The sequence below is a fragment of the Gavialis gangeticus genome, unplaced genomic scaffold (genome assembly GCF_001723915.1).
Source record: "Gavialis gangeticus isolate Ggan-Ray unplaced genomic scaffold, GavGan_comp1, whole genome shotgun sequence".
NCBI classification, from domain to species: domain Eukaryota; kingdom Metazoa; phylum Chordata; order Crocodylia; family Gavialidae; genus Gavialis; species Gavialis gangeticus.
The window spans coordinates 54,593,969-54,613,258 of record NW_017729004.1 but is presented as its reverse complement, the minus strand read 5'-3'; the positions used below and the strand labels follow the sequence as shown (position 1 = coordinate 54,613,258).

General features: G+C 47.2%; 1 protein-coding gene across 5 annotated transcripts in view; it reads right to left on the bottom strand.

Moving 5' to 3' along the window:
• Nucleotides 1–19,290, bottom strand: part of AKAP9 (A-kinase anchoring protein 9) — a 203,728-nt gene that overhangs the window by 83,007 nt on the left and 101,431 nt on the right. For all 5 annotated transcript variants that reach the window (XM_019508400.1, XM_019508402.1, XM_019508404.1 and 2 more), the window contains one exon: nt 4,594–4,756. In XM_019508400.1, the coding sequence (XP_019363945.1) occupies nt 4,594–4,756 (163 nt within the window). The remainder of the gene's footprint in view (nt 1–4,593; nt 4,757–19,290) is intronic.

Genomic DNA, 19,290 nt, shown 5'->3' with positions numbered 1-19,290 from the left:
GTAGCCTGCCCTCACACCATGCACAAATCAGGGAGGCACATGCCTCGCCCCAGGGGTATGCGCAGTGGCAGGGAGCTGCCCACTATCCTTCTCCTACCCCCCGTGGCTCTGTCAATTTGTTAAGGTCTCTCTGAATCTTAGCCCTACCCTCCAGTATATCTACTACTCTCCCCAGCTTGGTGTCATCTGCAAACTTGCTGAGGGTGCACTGCATCCCATCTTCCAGGTAGAAGATATTGAACAAAACCTGCCCCAGAACTGACCCTTGGGGCACTCCACTTGATACCAGCTGCCATCTAGACACACAGTTGTTGATTACTACCCTCTGAGTCTGATGATCCAGCCAGTTTTCTATTCACCTTACAGAACATTTATCCAACCCATACTTTCTTAGCTTGCTTGCAGGATGTTGTGGGAGATCATATCAAAAGTCTTGCTAATAGCATGTGCACTGCTCTTCCCACATCTGCAGAGCTAGTCATCCCATCGTAGAAGGCAATCAGGTTGGTCAGGCATAACTTGCCCCTGGTGAATCTATGCTGACTGTCCCTAATCACTTCCTCCAATTGCTTAAAAATGGATTCCTTGAGGACCTGCTCCATTATTTTTCCAGGGACTGCAGTGAGGCTGACTGGTATGTAGTTCCCTAGATCTTCCTTCTTTCCTTTCTTAAAGATGGGCACTATATTTTCCCTTTTCCAGTCATCTGGGACCTCTCCCAACCACCACCAAGATAATAGCCAGCAGCTCTGCGATCACATCGGCCAACACCTTCAGCACCCTTGGGTGCATCCATGTCCAGCCCCATACAGACTTGTACATGTCCAACTTTTCTGCTTTTCTAAATAGTCCCTAACCCAGTGGTTCTCAACCTGAGGCCTCATGTGGCCCAATCAGCACACTGCTGCAGCACATATGACATCTTGTTTAAAAAAAAAAAAAAATGTAAAGATTGCCACCTGCGGTTTGTTCAAATTGAGGATCTGGGTTTCCCTATTCCCCATGGACAAATGCAGATTTGCCCCTTTTAAGGAGAAAAACATGGATTTTCTCCTTTAAAAGAGAAAAAAGTGGGAAACAGTGGGTTTCTCCTTGCAGACTGGCAGAGTTCATCCTGCAAGGGGCTGCAAGGGAGTGGGAGGAGGGCGATCAGACACAATAGGTGCCACATGTATGGAGAACAGTTCCCACAAAGTAAGTCTATGTAGGGAGAAGACGGGGGACAGACTGAGGCCCCCTTAGTGAGGGAAGAAGTACAGTATGACAGAGCAGGGACAGGACAGGGTTGGAGGTGCTGCCCAACCAGGACGGTGTGTGGGGCCCGGGGCCAGGGCAGGAACGTGCGGCTGTGGGGCTCAGCTGGGGAGCAGGACAGAGCCACAGGCTTGTCTGGGGGACAGTGAAGGGCAGTGGGGGGGGGGCAGCTCCCCACTACTGCACACACTCCCAGGGTGGGAGGCATGGGGGGCATGTGCCCCCCAGATTTGTATGTGGGGCAGTTGCGGGCTTGGGGTTCTCCACCCTGCTCCCTCCCCAGGGAGAGACCTCCACAGAAGAGCAGGGTGGGGAGGTTCACTTCTGGGAGCCCCACACTGGCCACACCACCGTGGTGCAGCATCCCCTGCCCACATGGCAACAGCAAGGGGTAGAACTCCATACTGCTGCTGGTGCTGGGCAGGCAGGGAATGCCTTGCCATGAGGATGCAGCCAGCATGGGGTTCCCAAGCAGTCGCACAGAGCCTCCCCACTCACTAGTGCCAGGTTCTGCTTGCTGGGCAGTGGAGGCCCCACAGGGAGGGCAGCAGGGCAGGAAGCCCCATAGTGGGAAGCCCACGTCCACCTCCCTCTCCCCACAACAGGCTCCACTCTGCTGGGGTGGAGGGGGGAGGGAGAAGCAGAAGCCGGGCTCTGTGCTCTGCTCTGGCCACAGCAGCTGCTGTCTCCAGGTGCCAGCCAGAGCCCAGGTGCTGCAGGCCCTGGCTCTGGTCTCATAGTCCTGATACATGGGGGCTCCAACACCTGTGGGGTGTGGCCCACATAACACTGAGAGCTGCATGCATGGTCCATTATGGCAAACAGGTTGAGAACCACTGCCCTAACCTGTTCTTTCACCACTGTTGGCTGCTCACCTCCTCTCCAAACTGTGCTGCCAGATGCAACAATCTGGCGGTTGACCTTGCCTCTGAAGACTGAGGTGAAAAATGCATTTAGTACTTCAGCCTTTTTCACATCATCTGTCTCTAGGCTGCCTCCCCCATTCAGTAAGGGACCCACACTTTCCCTGACCTTCCTCTTGTTGCTAACATACTTGTAGAAACCCTTCTGTTACCCTTCATGTCCCTTGCTAGCTGCAATTCCAATTGTGCTTTGGCCTTCCTGATTTCATCCCTGCAAGCCTGAGCAATATTCTTATACTCCTCCCTAGTTGTTTGTCCAAGTTTCCACTTCTTGTAAGCTTGCTTTCTGTGTTTTAGCTCACTGAAGAGTTCCCTGCTAAGCCAAACTGGTCTTCTGCCATATCTGCTAGTCTTCCTGCACGTTGGGATTGCTTGTTTTGCACCCTCAGTAAGGTTTCTTTGCACTTTCATTGAACAGTCTGGATATGGAGAGCCGCTAGCACAAAATCTGGTCTGCAGCAACAGTGTTCAAGAAAAATTTGGTCATAGATCCGATCAGCAAGCTTGGGGATTTCTGCCTGCAACTTAAATACCGGACCACGCTGTATCGCATTTGTATGGGACATGGAAGGTGTGCCTATTTACTGAACAAATGAGGCATCAAGGAGTTGCTGAACTGCATATGTGGTGAGCAGGGCCAGACACAGGCATGGGTGAACTGGGCAGCTGCCCAGGGCCCGGACAGAAAGGGGGTCTGAAAATGGTAATTTAAAAATTATCATCATCATTATGGCTGGTGAAGGGAGGATACTAAAAGTTCACTTGGGGCTGCCAGGAGTCTAGATACAGTGTTGGCAGTAAGGTGCAGTTAATGAGCCACAATGCAAACTCCTGACCTGAACCTGAATATCATGAAGGGATTGAAGCAATCCACTTAGTCTGTTGATGACATCTGGATTGGCTATCAAACCTTAACATACAACTTTTAATTAATTTTCATCTTCTCTGCCACTGCTTGCTCTAGCCATATGAAAGCAGCAGCAGTAATGTTTCTTTAAAAAACAAACAAACAGCTCTCTTGGACTCCTTTCCCACTCAGATGGGCCTCCCAGGGGATCCTGCCCATCAGTTCCCCCAGTCAGTCAATGTCTGCTTTTCTGAAGTCCAGGGTCCTTATTCTGCTGCTTTCCTTCCTTTCTTTCCTCAGGATCCTGAACACAGTCATCTCCTGGCTGCTGCTGCCCAAGTTACTATCCAGTACTACATACTCCACCAATTCTTCCTTGTTTGTGAGCAGCAGGTCAAAAACAGCATGGCCCCTAGTTGGCGCCTCTAACATTTGCACCAGAAAGTTGTCCGCACATTCTCCAAAAACTTCCTGGATTCCTTGTATGTTGCTGTACTGCCCTCCCAGCAATCCTAAAGATTGCCCTTCTAATCTTTAGGATCAGCCTCAAAGTAATATTTTTAAGTTAGTGATATTTTTCCAATATACCAGTTTGAAAATACACCTTTATTAAGGCTAAATGAGGTTAATAGATTTCTTCCCTGCATCTTATAGGAGCCGCTAGTCAGTTCCAAATTCGGTATTGATAGCTCCAGAATGCATCACTTCAGGATATTATCTTTGAGATTGCATGAAACTGGCTCAGAGTAGGGGGGAAAAAAGATACTTCCCCCCACAACTCATGGAGCTCACTGTTCCAAGCAGCCCTTTTATAAAATAACATGAGCAACGTACCAAATTTCAAACAAAACCAAGCTTCAAGGAGTTACAAAGACATTTTTATAATAATTATAATTATAAGCTTAAGTTTCAAATACTGCACTACAGGCTAATTAGGGGAGTTATATATTGCATATTTTTTGTGTGTGGCTCTGCTTTTACGTTTCTTATTACATTAAATAGGTCTTTGATTAAAATATTCTAACACAAGGAGAAATCATTATAATCACCTATCCTAGGTTATTTTAAAGCACTGAACCATGTTTGAATCAGTCTAGTTTAAGAGGCTTTTCTATGTCAGTAACAGTTAAAATGCAGATGAGAAAGTATGCTGCATCTTGGCAAACAAAAAGGAAAAAAGAAATTCAGGAAGGATGAAGAGGAGGAAATTGGGTGAAGATTACAGAATCCTAAAGCCCCCTCCAAACTAAGGGGTTAATATTTTCTACCTAGTCATCCTGAAAATATATGCAGTTACTTTACATACTTTTTCTTCCTTTCTTTCTCTGTCTTCCTTTATGTCTCATACTATGGTTGGTTGTTTCTTTCATTCTATTTCCAAACTATTTACTTTTCATTGCTTCCCTTTCTTTCTTTAGTACCTCCTTCCTTCACTGCTGAAAAAAGGATAATCCATCCATAACTATCTAGAAACTGGAAAACAATCTAAATTTTTTAAACAAGATGCTACTCTAATTTGTCAATTGTTTAGCCATTTTAGTTGAGCAACTATCCATGGGAAATACTCACACTCAGCTTTACTTAGCTCCAATGCCAACTGCTCTCTGGCTTTGGTCTCTTCACTGAGTCGCTCTTGCAGTTCCTCTTGACATTTGAGAAATTCAGTAGCCTCCTGCTGCCTTTTGAAGGACTCTTGCATGAGTTCTGTCTGTGTAACTTTAGCATGTTCAAGCTACAGCAGGAAAAATTATGAAGATTAGATCTTCCAAAAAATAATAAAAGATACCTAAATTCTAAGTTTTGTATGCATGGTTATTAGCTGTTTTAGGGCCTGATCAAAAGTTATACATTCATTTCAGACATTTGGGTCAGATTTTTGTGAGCAGCTACTCAAATACTACAACAGAAAGATCAATACAACAAACAGCAAAGCAAATAAAGACAGTACAGTATACACTATAAAACATATGACTAAATCCATGTCTTTGTACCGGAACTAGAAACTTCCTGGTTCAATGTCAGTTTACATTAGACTCGCCCTTATTTAAATGTTTTGCATTAACTATGTCTAGAAATATACTGCCACTATCCACTTCCTCAATACTTAAATTAGACATCATATAAAGAAGAAAGGATTTTAAAACAATTTTTTACATAAGAAACATTCAACTTTCTTCTTCATAAGAATACAAGTAAATAAGAGGGTAGATATATGCAAACTTAGAATATGTTAAATTTTCCCATTCACAAAGCAATAAAGCAACATTTGTTTTGAGTTGCTTGATAACTGGCCTAGCAAGGAGTGTTTTTATCCACAGGCACAGCGTGTAAAACTTGCAGATCTGACTTTGCTCTCCACCTCTACTTAGGCCCTTGCATATTGACAGTACAACAGACACAGTATCCACTCAGATGTCAGCTTCACTTTGAACTTGAATTACATGCAATAAAAATATCTTAGGGTTTAAAAGCCGCTGTGGTGACTAAGAACAAATACAGGTCATGTTGATGAACTACTTTTTTCCCATTCCCTGCCTTTATTTACGATTTATCTACATTTTCATAGTTTCTAGGGTCGGAAGGGACCTGAGTAGATCATCTAGTCCAAACCCCCCGCCATGGCAGGAAAGAGTACGGGGGTCAAACTACCCCAGCAAGGATCATTTCAAACCATTATACCACAAAAAACAAGGTCATAAACTCCATCATTTAAAAGAAAAGGAAGGTCATGATAATTCCATCACCACAATTGCAATGAATCTAAAAAGCTGTCCCAAGTCTCACATCTGTAGCCACCAGTATAGAAGCTCAGAACATGCAGAGATGCAGGACTCCATTTGTCTGGTGGCACTCAAATGAAGGGCCATGAAGTGATCTTTTAAAAAAAAAACACAGATACAAATCTTTTCATTTACACACAGAAGTAATCCAAAGCTTAATTATATGGAATTATTTAATTGTCTACTGGGAACTAGACTCAGGAACCAGCTCAATGATCCAGGAAGTTCCTTCTGCTCCTTTGCTTCTTGACTGTCAAGATCTTTGCTCTACTTATGTCCCTTACTGAAATAAACAAGTGCAAAAGGAAAATTTCATACTGCTGAATTTGTTGGAGCTGGACCAGCTACAGAAGCTTCTTATTTCTAGGGTTGTGTGGTATTCAAGTTACAAAATGACATGACAGATGTTTGCTCAACTTCAGAAAAGAAATGAACTTACAACCTTGCTTTTATATTCTGGGTCTTGGCAGATGCCTGTATTATGGTCACTTCTATGTGTTTTGCTAATATGTTCTGTGAAATTAACTCTTTCTCCAAATCCTTCAAAAAACAAAAAAAAAGCTGTTAATTTTTCACTGACTCCAGCTAGACTCGTTAGTACAACTAAGGGTATCAAATTCCTTAAAACAGCCTATCTGGCAAAAAGACAAAAACAAATAAACAAAGTGGATCAAACCAATATTCTTAAAATTGTTGCAAAATGGTTTAGAATCATTTCACAGAACATTATACACTAGGATACCTATTTATCGACAATGCCCATTTTAGAATTAGATCTAGGTTAGAAAATATCATCTAATCTCTAATGTTTCACTTTTCGAATTCAGCGAAATTAAACTATCCTTTAAAAGGCCAAATAGTGAATATGACTTCTATAGATTACATTTACTCTTAAAGGTCCACTATTAACTTGTTCCCTAATTTAAAACAAAAACGTAAAAAGAAGATAAAGGACTATAGCTGGTTCCAAACCTTCCCACCTATTATTACAATTGCACTTCATTTTTTAATATATATTTTATGTCCTATAGTGTTGTATGAAGTCCCATACAAATAACAAGGAAAATGTAACAAGCTTGCTATATTGGGTAAACAGTAAAAATAATTTACACAGATAAGTTAAATGCACACACAAAAACTGAAAAAGAAAAGATGTTTTTCCTGATACCTTTCAGTTACAAGTACAATGTGAGGTATTATTCAAAATAATAGTAAGAATGTAATTTTAAAATTGGAAGCGTCCCTTTCACAAAACAACTAGAATCGAGACATAAAAAACAAACCAACCAATCGACTCTACTTTCCTTAAAAACATTATTAGTCCTATTTAATTTAAATTATATAACAGTTCAGTTCTGTAAAGTTACAAGAATGGCTTGATTCCACTATACACATAAAGCCCCAAATCTTATGCTAATTCTATTTCTTATGGGCCTGGTACTAAAATATATGAACAGAAGTCTGCAACTGTAACATGGTTCTATAACCATTTCTAAAAGAATTTCTCAATTTTTCAGTTACAATTTTTAATTCTAACAAATTTCACAATTAAAACCTATTAAACCATTTTATGAAAAATGGATAGTAGTGGATGATGCAAAATAATCGATCCTGTATTCACAAGACAGATGTTCAAATTCTTTCCCACCACATTTTCTTTTCATTGTGTAGCTTAAAGGCTGAGCTTCCTTAAAAGCTGAATACTTACTGAATATGGAGGGGTAGGCAAGGAGATTTTAGAAACAACTCTTAATGTGTGTCCATTTTTTTTGTGGATGATGTGAAAAATTGAAGTATTTACAACTACAGAGTTATTCTCATCCAAATGTTCAGTGAAGGGAAAAGGATTTGGTAAAGGCACATGAGATTCAACTTCACAGATATGTTCTTCTTGGTCTTCTGGCCACTTACCACTAAATAAATTAGATTCCCAGTATGTGCGGTAAGAATCCATTCCAGAAAATGCTGCTGGGTGCTCTTCTCTCAACCATCAGATAGACATTTTGCACAGGCTAATTTAATTACAAAATTGATAATAAAGTCTATTTTTAACATTCTGAAAAAAATGGTACAGTATTGCTACCGACCATCTCTGACTTAAGATAGTCCCCCCCCAAAAAAGGTCCCCATTCACTTGAGTAATAAAAAGTTCAAGAAAGTTCCAGGTAAGCATCAGGTATATCATCTACAGAAACCAGCTGAAGTTCTGTAATTTTTCCAAGAATTAAAAAAAAAAAATCCTAAGCTGCAAGAACAACTTGAGTTTTTCAGCAACAGAAAACAAAACAGGAGGCAGGTAAGTACCAAAGCAAGCCCGTATACTTTCAGTTTCAGAGCATATATGCTGCAGCAGGCAAGGTGGCAATCAGAATCTGGCAGCAACTTGTAATCTTCAGTGAGGCAAATCAATCAGAAAGTTTTGCATAGCATTATCTGTCTTTATTCTTGTTCTCTGAGTTAAACAGGAAGAGCTGCTTTAATTCAGTTGCTCAGATAACGCTCTGTCCTACTAAGTACAAGATTTTTTGTTAATATCTTCCCCGAAAAAAAATTCAGGGCAGAGGGAGTGGCTTAACTACTTTACCTGTTCGTACACTGGCAGGTGGAATTTGAATGAATACGCCCACAAGGTAGCTTGCCTCAAAGGATTCAAATTCCACGTCAGAGCTCTGAAAGACCGTGTTTGGAACGGTTTAAAATCGCACTTTGAAGATTAGTCCAGTTTTTCCCACTCCTTTAAAAAACAAGTTTATAAAAGGTCTTAATGTTTCTTTGTGTAGCATGATTAAATAGGGAGAATAAAATGTCTGCTTTGCTTATATTTATTTTTATACTGTATTATGCTGAATATGCCACCTTTTCTCTTATTGACCTTTCCAATATCTTTCTGTCTGCTCTGTTAAATTTTGGCTTTTTAATATTCTCATATAGAATGGCTAATAAATATTAAATGGTAAAGAAACTCCATATAGGCCCTTTGTTTCTGTTAGCAAAACAGATACTTCAACTAGCATAGATCAGAAGCCACATCATGCATCTGCAGTTTATTCTAAAATAAGGGAACATGAACACTTGCAAAAAGTTTCCTGAGTGAAGAGTTGGAAAATAGGGCTATGATTTATACTAGATACTGCAGAAAAATGTGTAAATAATGTACTTATATGTGACTCTAAGGTGACCCTGAATTCAAGACAACCCCCCAGTAATGAGTTTCTATACAAGGAAAATGTATGTATTTGTTATAGTTTTCAATATATAGAATTTAAATATTGGAAGGTTTTCTTTAATTCATCCCCCCATAACTGAAGCGAGGCAGTGGGGAGGGACCTAGTGTACGGAAGTAGTGCAGCTTGCCCCCTGATTGTGCCTGTCTCCCTGCAGCCTCAGACCCATCCTGTCACCCCCACCTCCCTGTTTCCTCCTCACCTTTACCTTTGCTCCATACCCGTTCTAGCTTGGGGCACTGACCACAATGCCAGCCCAGCCCAACCCCCATAGCAGTTGTGTAGGCTGCGTGCTACTGCTACTGGGTTGGGCAGGGGCCATGCTTAGTGCCCCAGGCTGCATCATACAAGAAGCCTGCCAGCATGGAGCATATACAAGTGGGGGCGGGAGTGGGGCAGTAGGAAAGCAGAGGCTGTGGAGAGACGGAAATGGGGGGAGGGGGCAAGGTGCAGAGATGGGGGTGGGCAGGCAGCAGGTACGACTATGGCGGGAGCTCAGGTAGGGGATGGAGCCTGAGCCACAGCACCTGCTGCCTCCCCAACCTTGTACAATTCTAAGATGACAGGCTACCCCCCCCCATGTTAAATGGGGGTAGGAATGAATTTTACAATCAAGTAAATATGGTGTTTTTCTTATAAGCAGGGATCCAGGTTTCCTGTTTGCCATGGAAAAACACTGTAAAACCCAGAGTTTTTCCTTTTAAGGAGAAAAATCTGGATTTTCTCCTGTTAAAGGAGAAAAATGCAGGAAAAGGTGGGTCTGCAAGAGGTCAGAGGTGCCATGTGCGTGTGCACACACACACATGCACAAGGCAGGCAGGCAGCCTGGAGAGCAGCTCCCACAGGTAATTCTGGGGGCAGGGGCAGGGATTGAGACCCCCATTAGTAAAGAATGGAGTTGGGCAAAGCTGGAGCTGCTACCTGGCCGGGGTGGTGTGTGGGGTTTGGGGCCATATGTGGCCACAGGGCCCAGGCAGGGAGTGGGATGGAGCTGGGGACCAGCGGTGGGGAGGGGGGTGTAAAGATCAGATTAGTGTGCCGCACACGCCCTCTTGTGACCAATCAGACCCGGAACCACACAAACGAAAAGACCACCCCACCCCGTCCTGACGGCTGCACTGACAGGAGGGGAAAGCCTGTGTTGAAACCTGAGCACACAAAGGAGAATCCATTTGCAGTCATGATTGGCTAACACAAAGTAAAACAAGATAAGAAGTTATAAAAGCTCTCCCCACCCTTTGCTTGGAGAGACTGCCATTCGACTGTAACTCGAGCCGGATTCATAGTTACCCCAGGCTGATCACACAACATTCTCCCGCCGCCGCTCCCCTAGGCATATACCCCGTTTAATCCGAACCGTCTCGTCTTGACTCGTATCTCGTAACGCAACTGAAGCACGGCATATTGGCCTCCGCCACCAACTGTAATCCCAGGGGCGCGAGTAAATAAACTTTTCCTGTTTGAAACCACCTATGCCTCCGAGCTTTCCTCATCTCGTAAACTCCAGATCCTCCCAGAACCGGAGGGTTCAGCCAAGCCCCTCTCCCGGTACAGGACATGGCATCACGAACAGGATCTGGTGGAGATGATGGAAAGATGCAGGGCGATTTAATCTGCCACTGCCCGTGGTCCGCCAGCAGGCGACCGCTGAAGTGCCCCGACGATCTATGGGCCCATACAGCTTACCATCACGCTGGCAGCCTACCCAGGAGTAGGGAGGTGTCGGGCTACCTCTCACTCACAGACAGGGGAAAGGAGTGGAGCATGAATCTCGCACCCTCCACATTCGGGTGCGTTATGAGCCATCCCAACGTAATATTTCGCCCCTGCGAGGCCTGCGCTATGCTAAGCCTCGCGAGAGTCAAGCCCATGGGTATTCCTAACCCGACTCCGGCACAAGAATTTGCCCGATGCATACGTCACATCAAGGAGGGAGGGGAGAGCACCCCTCCGGACAAGTTCAACTGCCCCAACCTGAAGGAAGGGTCCCATGGACATGAACTGTTAACACAGTGCCACGAAGCCCTTGAATCTGATAGACGCACCGCCTTTAAGTGGGGTGGTCCAAAATGGGATAAAGGCAAGATGTTAAATGTCCTGTTCCATGAGTACGTGGGTCTTCTCCATGAAAACGGGGACTTGGGAACTCAAGTGGAGACACTAGCTTGCCAGGGGCATGACAAGGTACAAGAGGGGGAGGGCGCCACTCCGCTGCTTGCAGAGCCAAGCGACGTGCCAACCCCCGAGGAGGCCAATCCGCTGCCGACCGCGCTCCCTCCCTATGACAGCGAGCGTAGCGAACCTCCGAAGATTTATCCACCGCTCCTGCCCGAGAAACCGGCGGTAGGCAGCGATCTGCCAGAGGCACTCCCCGTAGTCACCGCCAAAACAACGGTCGACCCACAGGGAAACCAGCACACAACGACAGTCTGGCGCGCACGCACAGTGATAAGAAACTTGGTAGATGAAACTGGGATTCAACCGCAGGAGCCCGTCATTGCGTGGTTGGGGAGGTTGGTCCTCGCTTTTGGGTAAAAGTGAATAGACTTGCTCGAGTGCACCGCCCTATCGCACACCCCCCAGTGGAGCCGAGGTAGTGTAAGCAACATTGGGCAGGCTCAGCAGAACACCGACTGGCCCAACCCGCTCCCGGCTCTCCCTGCTGCACATCTCCCCCACGTAGCATACAAGTGGCATGACTGCCCGGGCAACGGCCACTTTGACCCCTACGCCCTGCTAGACACGATCGCAGAAATGTCGTACTGCAGTTGGGATCCCATAAACCACCCAGGCCCAGGAATGACCCAAATCCAAAGCGCTAGGGTGTGGCCGCAGCGCTATCACGCCAACCCAGCGGCAGTTCCTGTCTGTGCCAAGGCAGTCAAAGTGGCAATCGAAGTTCACGGTGGTCCGCATAAAGTTTCACTGCAGCTGATGTTAGCTGGAACCGCTGGAAATCCTGTCTCGCAGCTTACCACTTACCAACCTAAAGTTTCTGGCCTACAGCAACCCTCTAGTAGCCCAGCCGTCCACGCCGTGAGCTGCCCCCAGCAGCCCTCGCATCGACCCGAACTCCCCGCTACTGCGTACCCACCTCCAAGAACAGAGCGTAGCCCTCACGAACGGGCTATGTTTGGATTCCTGTTGCACCATTCTAGCCTAACCAAAGCTGCTATCATAAAACTTGGTGATGCAGAACAACAGCAGCTAGCAGCAAAACTTGGCTTTAACTGGCCCAACGACGGTCATCAAAAAAACCAACCGTAGCCATCGGCATCGCAGCGACCGATGACTCCTGACCCTATAGCCATGTTACCGTCTATCACCCCCAGCGCTTGCAACAACCCCGCGATGTACGGTTCCTTCTGGATACCGGCGCTCAGGTCAATGTCATTTGCCCTGACGTCCCGCATGTACCCGCCAAGGCTACCATGTTCGTTTGAGGCCTGAACGAAATGAAACAGACCCAAGTTGTGCGTTTTTGGGTAAAAGGAGAGGAAAAACCCCTCACGGCCGTTTTAGGGGACATAAATCTCTTAGGCATGCCCGGCCTGCGTCAACTGCAGCTTAAGCACCAAGTCACCGCCGCACTGCCTGTCACCACCGCAACCCTACTGCACGTCCCGACACTATTATCTACAAAGTCCTGGAGGTACCGACCCATCCCAACAAAGGAACTGCTCCGTGACCCCCTGAAGGCTTTACTCCAACGCTTGCAAGACGAGGAAAAAATCACTTCTGTCACTGCCTCAACTTTCTTGCCACCTGGATGGGGCCTCACTAAAGCCCACCAACCAGGAGTTGTACGCCTGGTCATCGACTATCGCGAGGCCAATAAGCACTGTTCTCCGCTTGCCACACCGTATGCTTTGTCTTTCCCCAAAACACTGTCACAGATGCGACAACACCAAGCTGTGAAATGGTGGGGCGCCACCATCGACTTAAAGGACATGTTCTATTTGATCAGCATCGACGATCACCTCGGCATCCTCAACATGGCTGTCTACGGGCAGATGTTCAAATGGAATGTCTGCCCACAAGGCTACTGTAACGCACCCGCTCTTGCATGTAGTGCCATCGCTGATACCCTCACGAACTTTCGAAACCTCCATCCCGATGTCTAAGTCTGGAGCTACATTGACGACCTGGCAATCATAGGCTCTGACGAACAACAGGTCGATACCGCAGCTCAAGAGCTCGTATGTCACCTCACCAAGTACGGGTGGACAGTAAATGACAAGAAATCCCAGCTCACTCCACAGACTCGAATAGCCTTTTTGGGATTCGAGCTCGATGAAAACCAATTCTGCGTGCTGTCCAGCGACGGTCCACCACTCACGCGCTGGCTGAAAAACCCACCAGAGAGCAAACAAGACTTTCAACAGCTGCTCGGGGAACTCGGTTGCTGACACCACTTCGTTAACCCCGAACATCTGCCTATCTTGGAGCGCATTCAGTCCCAAATTTGCAACAAGGCACGCAAATCATCACCATGGACTCCAAAAGATGCACGTGACCTGCAGCGTCTTTCGGTTGCTCTAGCGACCATGTCCCTAGTGGCGTGGAATCCGTCGTCCCGGCTCGAAGTCCACGCCGGTTGTATGGACATGCACATCTTCGTATCGATCCGCAACGAGCAAGGCCAACTTGTTCACTGTGCACATAAAACTTTGCAAGCGACCCAACACCGATATGGGATCAATGGTAAACACTTGTTAGCCCTTCAACTTGCTTCCACGTATTCCACAGGAACAGGGAAAGTCTGTTCCCCAGGCACTTCGCTGTTACCGTTGTTAGACCCAGAACGCCCTGAGCCTACGTTCCAAGGTGATAGCAAAACCTGGACCCGCCTAGTCCTTCAGCATCACTACGACTGGTACAACTGGGACCATCAAGACACCAGTCCTAATCCCACCACGACCAGCCGACCTCGTCTGTATGGAATGACAGAAGATGGCAGGATGGCATCAGACGGCTCCACCAAAGATGGGGGAGCCTACGGGTTCCATTGCAAACCATGCAGTCGCACCCCAATATGGGCTGGGACAGACAATGACAATGCCCAGACGCTAGAATTGAAGGGATTTCGAGAACTGGTAAGACACTGCCTCAAGTACCATGATGGCGTCAAACCGGTCCCAGTGCTCACAACTGACAGCCAATACATTTACCGCATAGTCACCGGAAACGCCGAACCCACCAAGAACAAGTACGTATGGGAGTGCATGTTTCAGATGTTTGACCAATTCGTCCAGCTTCCGCTAATAAAACACACCAACTCCCACCAACCCGACACGGACCCAGTATATGCATTCATCAAACGTCAACTACAGGACCCCCTGTGCGTTGACACAGCTTCCGAGGACCTACCACCAAATGGTGACCACCTAGTCCAGTGGTTGCACGAGTTCTGGAACCACCCTGGGAAGCGCAAGGCACACGCCCACTGGAAACAAGCAGGATGAGAAACCAGAGAAGCCCGACCCAAAGCTTGGTATGAAGCAACACGCCGCTGCCTCGCTCGTAGCCGTGACAAACCACAGCATAGCGTCAAGTACGAAAAGCACACCTACGATATGTCCCACTTCACTCCCTGTCAAGTGTGGCAAATAGACCTCCTCAGTCCGCTCCCAGAAGCTCACCGAAAACCTAAGGGTCTCGTCGTAGTCGACTTAGGGACACGCCAACTAGCTGTAATACCACTCTCTAAGTCCTGCGCCCAAGATGTCATCCACGCACTCCGTCGAGTAGGACAACGGTGGAAGTACCCGCAACAGATACAGTCCAACAGCAGACTGCCATTTAATAGTTGCCAACTTGCCAAATTTGCAGCGGAAAACAACATTAGCTGGCATCTTCATTTGCTGTACCACTCACAAAGCAACGGCATCGTGGAACGCTCCATTGGACTGTTAAAAAAAAAGCTACGCCTTTGTGGAAATGGAAGCTATAAAAGCTGGGATGCACACCTTCCACAAGTGTTAAGCTCCCTAAACTTCAACAAGGCATTATGGGAACCCCGTGATCCGGTCTGACCACCACCCTGGAAACCTGTCTACGAGCCCGCCACGCTCGTGTGGGTGACAATACCCACCCACAACAACCTCTGTCCAATCCCCCTGCTGGGACGTGTCACTGAAGCCGGCACTTACCCCAACACTTATATCTGTGAACTGCAGGGACAATCTAGGCCCCATCTGGTGCACCATAATGGCTTTCGAGGCATTCTAAGCAGTTAGAAGTTACCAGTTAAAAGAGTCCAGTTACTTGTCTTTGTTGTTACGGGGCGGATGGACAGACCAACAGATGGCCGGCCGTTAGGTCGACATGCCAACGGCTGCAATCCTGTTGCTGTTGTCCTCCTGCGGGACCCTACTCCATTCGCTCCACAATAACTCTAACACCTTCTTAAGCACACTCGGAATCTTAGCAGCGGAGTGCCTGGAAGCGGATAGCGCAGATGACACCCTTGCCAATGCAATGAACTATAAGCTGTGTTTTCTCCGATTGACGGGTGCTGCCGACTTAAAACTCTTGTTAACTGTCAGTCATCCCCGTTGTGAGGACAGTCCCCTCCTTTGTGTTAGTCTTTTTAATCAAACTAGCTGTCCAGTTTTTCGCTCCTCAAGCTTAGACAGCGTGTTAGTCAAGATTTCGCTCACTCCAACAAATGCCACACCTAACTGGCCGTATGTATGCATTGGGCCTAAGTGTCCAGACGGTGCACTAAACTGCACCTCCCCCATAATCCAGCTGTTAAAAGCCGTGCAGTTAAACACTTCTACCCTCCATGACAGCTTGGCGCTTGGCACCCTGGCTCAAGCTGTGTATACTTTACCCGATCTGGATCCTCATAGCCTACTTATCAATAAGACACCTCCACGCCAGTTTTCCCATGGTGTTCGCACTGTCTTAGCTATATTAACCGCCCTCAAACCATGGTGCGCGAATCAAACTACGACTGGTAACACAGCTTCCGGGTCCCAAGTGTGTCTGAATAGCTCAAACACCAACGACGGAAAGGGATGCTTGCCACTGCAAACCCCATTATGTAATATAACCCGAGAGGGTAAAGGTGGAAACTTTACTAAACGCAGCCGAAGACTTCCTCCCCTGTGTTCTACCATGAGCCTAACCCCACCGGGATGGTTGTGGCTTAACCTGAACACCTCTCGCGTCACGCGGTCCTTTATTTTCGAGCCGAATGTAACATTTACATTGGTAGTCTCTCTGTTGAACAGCCCGGACGTGATTTTCTTTAACAAAACCCGTAGTAACCCCCATGCCTCCTGCCAAAAACGGTCATCCCTGTCGGCAGATCCCAACCTCGACCGCGCATTGAAACTAATGACCACCTGGGAAAAATGGGCGGTGTATTTTCCATACTTTGGGTCAAATCACATCACGAGCCGTATTGTGTTGCTAAATGAAGCGGTTGAAACTCTCGCCAATTCGACCCAGTTAGGCTTTGAGCGAGTTGAAGCTGCCATCAAAAATACCCAACAAGCAGTGTATTACAACCGACTCCGTCTAGACTACCTTTTAGCCACGGAAGGTGGGCTGTGCTTAGTCTTTGCAAACGTGAGCCACTGTTGCCTAAAGTTCAACCTGACTTCGTTCAACCTAACTGATGTAATCCAAGGCATAAAAGATGCAAAAACCCTCATCAACCACTCCAAGTTAGCACACGATGAGTGGTCTGAGTGGGGTTTTGAATGGTTAAATTGGCTTGGCTTTAGTTGGTTAAAAAGGGCGTTCATTACTGGAATTTTAGTGTTTAGTGTATTATGCGTAGCATTATGTCTTAGTTGTTGTTTGTTACAATGGCTAAGATGTAAATTAATGCATTTATCTGCTTTTGTATATACCCGCTTATCGCTTAATCAGCTTGATGACGAGTTGAATGACAAAGACACCCAAATTTAAGTGCGCATGCGGCAAGGGGGCATGTAAAGATCAGATTAGTGTGCCGCATGTGCCCTCTTGTGGCCAGTCAGACCCGGAACCACACAAACGAAAAGAACCCCCCCCCCGTCCTGACGGCTGTGCTGACAGGAGGGGAAAGCCTGTGTTGAAACCTGAGCAGACAAAGGAGAATCCATTTGCAGTCATGATTGGCTAACACAAAGTAAAACAAGATAAGAAGTTATAAAAGCTCTCCCCGTCCTTTGTTCGGAGAGACCACCATGCGACTGTAACTTGAGCCGGACTCGTAGTTACCCTGGGCTGATCACCCAACATTCTCCCGCCGCCGCTCCCCTAGGCGTATACTCCGTTTAATCCAGACCGTCTCGTCTTGACTTGTATCTCATAACGCAACTGAAGCATGGCATATCGGCCTCCGCCACCAACTGTAATCCCAGGAGCATGAGTAAATAAACTTTTCCTGTTTGAAACCACCTACGCCTCCGAGCTTTCCTCATCTCGTAAACTTCAGATCCTCCCAGAACCGGAGGGCGCTGCCAAGCCCCTCTCCTGGTGCGGGACAGGGGGCTGGCTCCCTACCACTGCGCACACTCCCAGGGCAGGGCATGGGGGGCATGTGCCCCTCAGATTTGTGCGCAGGGTGGGGGCAGGCTTCAAGTTCCCCACCCTGCTGCCCTTCCCCACAGCCTCCATGGCTCAGTGGGCAGGACCCAGTATGGCAGGGCAGAGCAGCGCAGGGTAAAGAGGCTTGGTGCTGCTGCTGGGAGCCCTGTGCCACCATGGTGAGGTACCCCCTGCCCACCTAGCAGCAGCGGAGATGGCACTGTGGACTTGGGTCCCCCAAATGCTGCTGGGTAGACAGGGTGTGCCTCATCATGGTGGCTGGGGCTCCTGGCAGCAGTACCGAATCACCCACTCTGTTCTGCCATGCTAGGTTCTGCCCACTTGGCATTGGAGGCACTGGGGGAAGGGGAAAAGGCAGTAGGGCAAGGAGCCTAAGGCAACATCAGCTCCCTACCACAGACTCCGCTCCAGCCATGCTGCCCATGGGGGATGAAGAGCTGGGCTCTGTGCTCAACTCTACCACAGCAGCCAGGGCTTGGGTGCTACTGGGTGGGGAGGAAGCTGTGGATTCAGGTCCCTGGCTCCGTAGCCCTGGCAGCTGGGAGCCCTCTGTAGCAGCGCTTGCGGCGGGGACAGGGGGCTGTGGGTAGGGAATAGAGAGGTACCAGCAGGGCTGTGGGGGTGGTGGGTGGGGACTGCAGGGCAGCAGCAGGGCTGTGGGTGGGGAATGAGGGACAACAACATGGGTATGGGCAGGGCACCAGCATATCAGGGCTGCTCAGCACCACAAACCGCTGAGGGGTGGGGACAGCTACAGCTGGACCCGTGCTCTGGTGTGTGAAGGGAGCAGGAAGAGCTCTGATTTTCCATGATAAAAAAGCAAAAATCAAACACCAAAATTTATACGCATTTAAAATGTATTTTATTATAGTGATTGAGGCACTGGTAGGCTTCCAAATTGCTTTAAAATTGTAAATATATCAATAAAACATTGTGTTCAACTGACACCTATATAAATATATGTGGCGTTTCATTCTAATGGAGGGTTGGATCAAATGACCTCCTGAGGTCCTTTACAACCCTATTTTTTTATGAAATCACAGAAAAAAAATGCAGATTTTGGAGTTTTTAATCAGAGACACTGCAAAATTTTTTATCAGAGAATTTGCGATATTTAAAACAGAGAAAACCAGGATCCCTGCTTATAAGAGACCTGATTGTCAGGGATAAGCCTGCTTTTATGCTACATGCAACTGTATGATTTTGAAAACAATATCTTAACTATAAATACTATACATCAGTGGTCCTCAGCCTTTGGTACCTCATGTACCACCTGCCGATAGATGCGGCAACAGCGAAACCGGAAGTCCCACCATGGCGCTTTTGGTTTTGCTGCTGCGAGCCGAGTCTCGCTTCTTCCTCACGGACCACAGCCTGGGGCAAAACAGCTTGCGCAGGGCCCACTTCCCTGTCCCCTGGCACACTGATGCCGCGGAGTGAAAGCTCCGGTGCACCGGATGCAGCGGGAGAGGCAGCAGCCAGAACTTCCTTCTGGTCCCAACAGGCAAAGACACCTAACAACCTGTTGGGCAGGGGGGCAGACCAAACTCAAAATACAGCACCTGCATACCCCCTGCCCGTGTCTCGCATATTGCCAGGGGTATGTGTACTATGGGTTGAGAAACACTGCTATACATCTCAACTATGACTGGCAGAGAACCTGCCAAAGCTGACAAGCTGGGGGGGGGGGGGGGGGGGGGGGAAAAAAAAAC